This window comes from Camelus ferus, chromosome 22 (genome assembly GCF_009834535.1).
Source record: "Camelus ferus isolate YT-003-E chromosome 22, BCGSAC_Cfer_1.0, whole genome shotgun sequence".
Lineage (NCBI taxonomy): Eukaryota > Metazoa > Chordata > Mammalia > Artiodactyla > Camelidae > Camelus > Camelus ferus.
In genome coordinates, this window is record NC_045717.1 from 26,497,375 (window position 1) to 26,505,955 (window position 8,581).

The window sequence follows — 8,581 nt, forward strand, 5'->3', positions numbered from 1 at the left end:
CGGGGTCAATTTTAGCAACGGGGAACCCGCTCCTCTGGGTCAGAAGATTAAGGTCATTGTACAAATGGGGAGACTGAGGCTCCGGAGGGTTTGAGTCTGCAGACTACCAGAGTGGCCGCGTGTTCCCCCGACACTGCTATCAGATCTCGCCCTTCTAATCGGGGAGACGCAAGGCCCCCTGGGAATTGAAGCCTTTCAGGGGTTGCTATGGCTCCAGGGGCGGGGCGGGCGCCTGGGACGTCTTGGCGGTTTGGCCAAGGGGAGGGGCTTTTGTAGGCCCCGCCCCCGCCCCGCCCCCGCCGCAATGCGGCCTGCCCGGATTGCGCTCTGGTTACGACTGACCTTGGCCCTGGGCCTGGCACTCGTTGGCCCCATGGCTGTGGGGTGGGCCTCGGCCCGGGTCCCCATCTATGTCAGCAGCTGGGCTGTGCGGGTGTCCCAGGGTTACCAGGAGGTCGAGCGCCTGGCGCGCAAATTCGGCTTCGTCAACCTGGGGCAGGTGGGAGGGACCCGGATTGACGGGAGGGGGCGGGGGCTGGAGGACCCCAGACCCCAACAGATGGAAGGGGCCCCCTAGGTTCCCCAGATATCCAGGACTCCAAGGTCTCTCCTGCCTCGATCAGCTTCAGATTCTGGGATCCCCAGAGGGCACCTGAAGCCCCCACCTGGGCCCCTGGTTGGGGGAGGATGTAAGGAGTTGGGGCCTGGCCTCTCTCCTGTGGGGAGCTCCATCAGGACAGCCTGGTCCCATCCATGCCACTGCTCCCCCACATTCCCAGATCTTCCCTGACGGGCAGTATTTCCATCTGCGGCACCGGGGCGTGATCCAGCAGTCCCTAACTCCGCACTGGGGCCACTGCCTGCGCCTGAAGAAAGACCCCAAGGTGAGCCTGGCCTCGAGGCTGCCCCCTCAGGGGTCTCAGCCACTTCCTGTTATTCTTGTGATTGTTATGAATGGCTGTGTGACCTTTGGCGAGTCACCAAGTTCTGCATCTTGGTGTCTATTTGGCCCCCTAGTCTCTACAGTGGGGATGTGGCTTACAGGACAGAGACCAGGGCTTGCTAATGGATTGGATGTGTGGGAAATGGAGGCCAGTTTCCAAGTCTGGAGCTGAGCAAATGGGGAGAAGATGGCCCTGACTGTTGAGATGGGGGCAGGGGAACATCAGCTGGTTTAGCGGGTGGACAATCAATAAGGAAAAGGGGGGAAGGGCAAAGGTCTGAGCAAGAGCAAGCCAGGTCAGTCAGAACAGCATGTGCAAAGGTCCTGGAGTGAGACAGCCACTGTGGGTGCAGCAGAGGAAGGCTGGTGGGGGGCTGGTGGCGAGTGAGACAGCCACTGTGGGTGCAGCAGAGGAAGACAACCAAGGAGCCTTGTGGGCTCTGGAAAGCGTGGTGGGGAACCACAGGAGGGTTTCAACAGAGAGTGAGGCTGCAGTGTTCCAAGAGAGTGTTGTAGAGAGGTGGCAGGGGCAGGGCAGCTGAAGGACCAAGGAGGAGACAGGTCTAGCCACACAGGGGTGTCCTGCACTGGGGAGGGTGAGGTAGAAAGAAGTGGGCCCTGCAGGGGGATATGGGCAGGTCTTGGGGAGAGGGATTCTAAAACAAGGATGGGAAAAGGGGCAGGGTTGGGAACCCAGCCACTCTGGGGAGCAGCCTTGTGTCTGTTGGCCCCTGGAGGCGGGTACTCTGAGGGCTTCGGTCCCCTTTGAAGGGAGAGCCCCAGGCACATGGGGACCCCCAAGAGCAGCCCCAGCAAACACGGAGTCCCTGGCCCCATCCCACACTCTGAGGTCCCCAGGACAAGCAGTGGACAGCCCAGACATACATCCCACTAAACCACAGCCCCTTGGCAGACCCAGAGAAGAGGCCCACCCAGACCCTGGAAGCAGATTTGGGCCTTTTGACCAGGAATTGGCAGAAGGGCTGAGGGGCAGGTTGCTGTGGTCTCTGGGACAGGGCCCTCTAAAGCACTCAAGTGTGACAGCAGGAAGCTGGGAGGAGGGTGGGAAGCTCGTGGATCCAAGTCCCCTCCCACGGCATGGTCCCCCCCAGGTGCAGTGGTTCCAGCAGCAGACACTGCAGCGGCGGGTGAAACGCTCCCTGGTGGTGCCCACGGACCCCTGGTTCTCCAAGCAGTGGTACATGGTGAGCTGGCCAGGCTGGGCGGCGGGGCTGGACCAGGCCAGAGCCCCACTGACCCTGGCCCCGCCTTGCACAGAACAACAAGGTGCAGCCGGACCTGAACATCCTGCAGGTGTGGAGCCAGGGACTGTCCGGCCAGGGCATCGTGGTCTCTGTCCTGGATGACGGCATCGAGAAGGACCACCCAGACCTCTGGGCCAACTACGTGAGTCCGTGGGGCCGGGTCAGGGCTTCCTCACGTCCCAAGGCCTGTCACAGCCCCTTCAAGTTCCCACCCTCCCCCAGGACCCCCTGGCCAGCTATGACTTCAACGACTACGACCCAGACCCGCAGCCGAGATACACGCCCAGTGACGAGAACCGGTGAGCCTAGTGTCCCACAGGGCAAGGGGGCAGCTCCTGGTATCCCTGGGGGACCGAGGGGGCTGTGACAGGAACCTGTCTCTGACTTGGCATCAGGCACGGAACCCGCTGTGCTGGGGAAGTGGCAGCGATAGCAAACAACAGGCTCTGTGGCACTGGCGTCGCCTACAACGCCCGTATCGGAGGTACTCAGGCTCTCGCCAGGGACAGACTCAGGCCCGCGGCCCGGGGTAGCTGCAAATACCCAGGAGAGTTGGCAGAGAGCTAGGGGAGGAAGCCTCTGGGTGCCACGTGCTCATCCCTGGGCCATGCTGAGCCCCCCCAGACACCCTCAGCCCCGGGCACAGGCAGGATGCCCACAGAGGCCACCTCCACCGCCCACACAGGGGTGCGCATGCTGGACGGGACCATCACGGACGTCATCGAGGCCCAGTCGCTGAGCCTGCAGCCGCAGCACATCCACATCTACAGCGCCAGCTGGGGCCCTGAGGACGATGGCCGCACGGTGGACGGCCCGGGCATCCTCACCCGAGAGGCCTTTAGGCGCGGCGTGACCAAGGTGAGCGGGCGCGGGGCACAGAGGCCTGGGCCTGTGTGGGAGGCCCACGCTCCATCCCAGTCTCTGTCCCTGTCTCTTGTCTGCAGGGCCGCGGTGGGCTGGGCACCCTCTTCATCTGGGCCTCAGGCAACGGTGGCCTGCACTATGACAACTGCAACTGTGACGGCTACACCAACAGCATCCACACGCTCTCCGTGGGCAGCACCACCCAGCAGGGCCACGTGCCCTGGTACAGTGAGGCTTGCGCCTCCACGCTCACCACTACCTTCAGCAGCGGCGTGGCCACAGACCCCCAAATTGTGAGTGCCTGCCCAGTGCCCTCTTGCAGCCGGACCTGCCCACCCCACCTGGCTCCCTGGTCCCCCGACTTCCCTCCTCCCAGGGCTGCCCTGTGGGCGCCTGACACACAGACTGGGGTCCCAGGGCCAGGCCGCACGGTGGTTGCCCCTTCCACACCCTCATGTCTCCCAGGAGGGCAGGCACCCTGTTCAGGGCCCTGAGCCTGCTGTCCTGCTCTGTGGTGCCTCTTGCTTGAAGCCCTTGGGACTTTGTGAACCAGGCAGGGTTTTCGTGTGCGCTGGCCCCTGAGTCCCTCTCTGTGCCCCCAGGTCACCACAGACCTGCACCACCGGTGCACGGACAAGCACACAGGCACCTCGGCCTCTGCGCCGCTGGCCGCGGGCATGATCGCCCTGGCTCTGGAGGCCAAGTAGGTGCCAGTAGGGCCCCACATACCGCCTGTGCCCCCCGGCCTGGCCCCTGCTCACCTGCCTTCACCCCCTCCCAGCCCGTTCTTGACGTGGAGGGACATGCAGCATCTGGTGGTTCGTGCGTCCAGGCCGGCTCATCTCCAGGCTGAGGACTGGAGGACCAACGGTGTGGGACGCCAAGGTGCGGCAGGACCGGGCGGGGTGGGGGTGCCGAAACCACAGGGCGGTGACAGCTGCCCCCCCCACAGTGAGCCACCACTACGGCTACGGGCTGCTGGATGCCGGGCTTCTGGTGGGCCTGGCCCGGACGTGGCTGCCCACGCAACCCCAAAAGAAATGCACCGTCCACATTGTTCACACTCCCACGTGAGCGCCACCTCTGCCCAGTCCCTGTGCTCACCTGCCATCTCCTTAGCCCTCCCCACGACCCCCTTACCTTCCCCATCTCCCCAACCCTCCCCCAACACCTACCACATCCCCTGGTCTTCCCCCACCTGCCCAGCCACCCCCTGCCACCTCTCCAGCCCTCCCCCGAGCTACCCAGCCCTCCCCCCACCTGCCAACTCCCCAACCCTCCCCACACACCTGTCATTACCACCTGGGGCGTGGACACATGGGGGGCAGGCCCTGAGGCCTCAGTTTACCCATTTGTACAAGGAGAGGGCAAGTCTCATGATCTGAGCCCAGACCCTGACTGCTGGCAGCCCATCCCCCAGCAGGCCAGCAGGAGTGGCCTTCAGTATTGACACGGACACCGACCCCGACACCGACACTGAAGTTGCGGCCCCCAGCCCCATCCTGCAGCAGATGCATGTGAGGAAGAACGTGTCGGCCTGCGCCGGCCAGGCCAACTACATCCGCTCACTGGAGCACGTGCAGGTGCAGCTGTCCCTGTCCTACAGCCGCCGTGGGGACCTGGAAATCTCACTCACCAGCCCCATGGGCACCCGCTCTACGCTCGTGGCCATCAGGTGCGGGCCCAGGGCTGGTCTCCCCTTCCTGAGCGACCCCACTTGGAGGGGCCAACCGCAAAGTGGACCCCACCCCTGCCTGCGGGGGCTGGTCCCTTGCCAGCATGTGGCACCACAGTCAGACACTTCCTGTGCTCAGCGCCCTGCAGGACTGTGGTTCTGAGCCCCTCCCCACCTCCACCTTCCTGTCTGTCCCAGACCCTTGGATGCCAGCGGCCAAGGCTACAACAGCTGGATCTTCATGTCCACCCACTTCTGGGATGAGGACCCACGGGGCTCGTGGACCCTGGGCCTGGAGAACAAGGGCTACTACTTCAACACAGGTGACAGCCGCACGCGGGCTGTGGCTGGCCCCCACCCGCCCCGAGCCCTGGGGCCAGCCTCCTGAACCCTGCACAGGGGCTCCCAGTGGTCTCCTCGGAGAGACTAAGCAGGCACGTCTGGTGCATAGTGGGTGTTCACTTACCAGCCCGCAGCAGGTGTTCAGGTGCTAGGGAGCAATGGGTGTCCACAGCGTGCAGACGGTGCCAGGCGGCCCGGGGCACCGTCTGAGTCTGCGGATCTGGGATGGAGTGGGGGTGGCAGGGGTAGGGGGCCCAGAATGGCAGGACCAGGCTGCCAACAGTCTCTCCCCCTCCTTTCGGTGCCCACCGCGACCCCTGCCCAGGGACGCTGTACCGCTACACTCTGCTCCTCTACGGGACGGCCGAGGATATGACGGCACGGCCCCCAGGCCCCCAGGTGACCAGCAGCGCGTGTGTGCAGCGGGACACGGAGGGGCTGTGCCAGGGTGAGTGCCCGGCGCGGCAGGGCCCGCCCGCTGGGAGGTGGCGGGCAGTGTGCGTGTGCAGCCCGGGGTGGCAGGCAGGCTGCGGCAGTGGGTCATGGCCTCACAGCCCTGTGGACGTGTCTCTTGTGCAGAATGCCACAGCCCTGCCTACATCCTGGGCCACCTCTGCCTCTCCCACTGCCCGCCGAGGTACTTCAACCACACGCAGCAGGCGGTGACTGCTGGGCCTGGAGGCCTGGACGCCCCTGCCCTGCAGATGTGCTCCAGCTGCCACTCATCCTGCTACACCTGCCGCGGCAGCTCCCCGCTGGACTGCACCTCCTGCCCGCCGCCATCCACGCTGGATGAGCAGCGGGGCTCCTGCTCCGGACCTGCCCCCACCAAGGGCCACTCCCAGCCCACCGTGACTGCCTGCGCCCGCTGCCATGGGCGAGCCCTGGCCCTGGTGCTGGCCCTGCTGGCCGTGGCCTTCGGGAACTCCCTCCTCTGCAGCATCCTTCTCGCGGGCTGCCTGCTGCTGTGTGTCGGACCTGCCAGCAGTGGGGGCCACCCCGGTCACCACTCCAGGCCCCACTGCAGGCTGAAACCCAGAGATGTCTGACTAGGAGAGCCAGCGTGCGCCTCAGCCCAGCCCTGATGGGCACCACTGTCCTGCTGCCCGGACCGGCACCCTGTGGGAACCTGTCCCTGAAAGGCCCTGGCTGCCACTGAGGCCCACAGGCCAGAGGCGGGGGTGTGGGGTTGGGCTCAGCAGGTCCAGGTGGAAGGGAAAAAGAGAGCCAGAAGTCTAGTTGCACCGTTCAGGTGGGGTGGGGGTGAGATAGGCCAGAGGCAGGTGGGCGACCACCCTCCCTTCCTCCCTGGTCCCAGAATGGGGAAAGGTGGGGAGAACACACGACAACATCCAGAGTCTCAGGTACCGCGTCCCACTGGAGTTGGCAAATAAAGGTTGAATAGGAAGTGCAGGTCTTGTGGGCTCCTTTGGGGCATCGGCCTCTTCTTCACGGCATGGTTGGTGGTTCCCCCACATCTCACATGGAAACCATCTTCCCCCCAGTGTCAGTCTCTGGAGGACCCAGGAGCCCACAAAGGAAAAGGGGTCAGTGGGGCCCAGAGTCCCAGCCGTGGAGGGCCGGGCAGGGCAGGGTCCCCAGGGAGTAACCCCACCCACGTGCTGTAAGGCCTCTGAGTCCCAGGACTCCCTCTGCCACTGCTCTAAGCCCTCCTCCATCCTTGTGAGTGAGTTTCTCTGGAACTCCGGGAACTAACAGAGTGTGATTCGCAAATGACAATTCACACGGCCTTCTACCCCTGCTGGCCGTCAACGGTTCCCCATCTTTGTACATTTTCTCCATTCTTCGAGGTCCTTGGGAGGCTGCTTGGACCATGGCTAGGGGTACATGGCTCTCATCACTCCCTCCCCCCACCCCAGCCTCAACTTCCCCATCTGGAAATTGGGTTCTCCACCTCTCTAGGACAGAAAGAGGATCCTGAGGTACAGGAAGGGGGCAGTGGGAAAGGGTGTGGACAGAGCTATTAAGAGTCCCTCCTCTGTCCTCGCACCAGTGGGGTGGGGACTCGTCTGTCCTGATTTTCAGAGTAGGGAGGCTGGTTGTGCCTCACCCATGGACTCCCAGAAGCAGTCCTGGGTTGTTGCAGGAGCCCCAGGGTCCACCCCCTCCAGTGGCCCTGGGCATCTGGGGATCTGCTCTGCCACCAGGCTCATTTTGTCCAGTCTCAAGCCTTGAACAGAATGAGGCTCTGGCTTCCTCCTCAGAGCCTTGGTGGCTGCACCTGTGCGACAGCATTAAGCCTCACCTAACACTCCCGGGGATCAGGCTCAAATGAGGTCATTTTCCCATCTGCCCCACAGTAAGCACCACAAACATGCCAGAAACAGACAGTTCCACAGACAATTAAACAGAGAGTTACCTTGTGCACCAGAAATTCTGCTCCCAGGTATGTACCTAAGGAAACCAAAAACACAGTTGCACAAAAACCTGTGCAGGGATGCTCACAGCAGCCTGTAGCAGCCAAAATGTGGAAACAGCCCAAATGTCCGTGGACAGGTGAATGAATAAACAACGCAATATGGTCCCTCCACACGTGTGAACGTCACTCAGCCATGAATAGGAGAGAAGAACTGACACCCATTACCTCATGGATGAAAACTCACAATGCGATGCTCAGTGAGAGAAGCAGACACAGAAGGACACACAGTGTGTGACTCCATTTATGTGAAACGTCCAGAACAGGCCAGTCCACAGAGTGTGTTAGAGGGTACCAGGGGCTGAGGAGGGGTGACTGCTGATGGGGATGGGGCTTCCTTTTGGGAATGGTCTGGAGTTAGACTGCGGGCATGGTTGCACAAGGTGCAACTCTTTCTTTCCCTCTCCCCAAAACATTGAGTTGTACACTTTAAACAGGTGGACTTTATGGTATGTAAATTACTTTTTAAACATAAGTCGAAGTACCGTTGATTTACAATGTTGTGTGTAAATTACTTTTTATAAGCTGCTTAAAAACACAAAAACTTCCCTCTGCTCTGAGCCAGTCTTCCCATCCTAGCCAAGAGGGGAGGGGCCAACATCACCGTCCAGCGACGCCCCACCTTGGTGGGGAGGGGGTTTTAGAGATGGGAGAGGTGGCCATGACTGGGGTGTGGGAGGGAGATGCTGACCCGAGTCCTGTGTCCCAGGCCACCTCGCTGGAGAGTGGCGCAGTGGGCTTTCACTGAGCGCTCCCTGTGCGCCGGCCACGTGGCCTGAGCCTGCACAGTAACTGTCCCATGGCAGCCACGTGGGTTGAGGGTCGTGTCCCACTCTGCACAGAGCCAGGACTCGGATGCCTTGTTAGGCAGCGAGAAGAGCGGGGAACGGACCCTACGCCCACCCCTTGGGTTTCCAGGCCCAGAACTGGGAGGCTGAAGTCGTGTCCTTCGTTCTGGCCCAATCGTTTCTCTTCTCCGATCACTCCCGCCCATGGAGGGCGCGGCCCCCTTAGGAGGGGGCGTGGCTTCGCGGTGGGCGGGAGCAGGAGATGGC

The 8,581-nt window shown here is 62.6% G+C and overlaps 1 protein-coding gene across 6 annotated transcripts; it reads left to right on the forward strand.

Moving 5' to 3' along the window:
* The first annotated feature begins 267 nt into the window (after window positions 1-267).
* Window positions 268-6,502, forward strand: PCSK4 (proprotein convertase subtilisin/kexin type 4). Of its 6 annotated transcripts, none has more exons than XM_032466110.1 (15): window positions 268-499; window positions 780-884; window positions 2,056-2,148; window positions 2,222-2,350; window positions 2,431-2,507; window positions 2,604-2,692; window positions 2,894-3,066; window positions 3,153-3,365; window positions 3,675-3,775; window positions 3,854-3,957; window positions 4,025-4,142; window positions 4,493-4,747; window positions 4,946-5,070; window positions 5,415-5,488; window positions 5,669-5,900. In XM_032466110.1, exons 1-15 carry the CDS (start codon window positions 305-307, stop codon window positions 5,753-5,755), a joined length of 1,938 nt encoding a protein of 645 aa, XP_032322001.1. In that variant the 5' UTR covers window positions 268-304; the 3' UTR covers window positions 5,756-5,900. The 6 variants fall into 6 exon arrangements, with proteins under 6 accessions (XP_032322001.1, XP_032321996.1, XP_032321997.1 ...); XM_032466105.1 differs by having other exon boundaries at window positions 274-499; window positions 5,415-5,537; window positions 5,669-6,502; XM_032466106.1 differs by having other exon boundaries at window positions 274-499; window positions 4,496-4,747; window positions 5,415-5,537; window positions 5,669-6,502.
* Window positions 6,503-8,581: the final 2,079 nt, after the last annotated feature.

Bases quoted from the DNA above. Each gene is read 5' to 3' on its own strand.
- PCSK4 (XM_032466105.1), top strand. From the start codon at position 305: ATGCGGCCTGCCCGGATTGCGCTCTGGTTACGACTGACCTTGGCCCTG. The intron at 500-779 runs GTGGGAGGGACC...CCACATTCCCAG, and splicing joins GCTTCGTCAACCTGGGGCAG to ATCTTCCCTGACGGGCAGTA. The intron at 2,149-2,221 runs GTGAGCTGGCCA...CGCCTTGCACAG, and splicing joins TCTCCAAGCAGTGGTACATG to AACAACAAGGTGCAGCCGGA.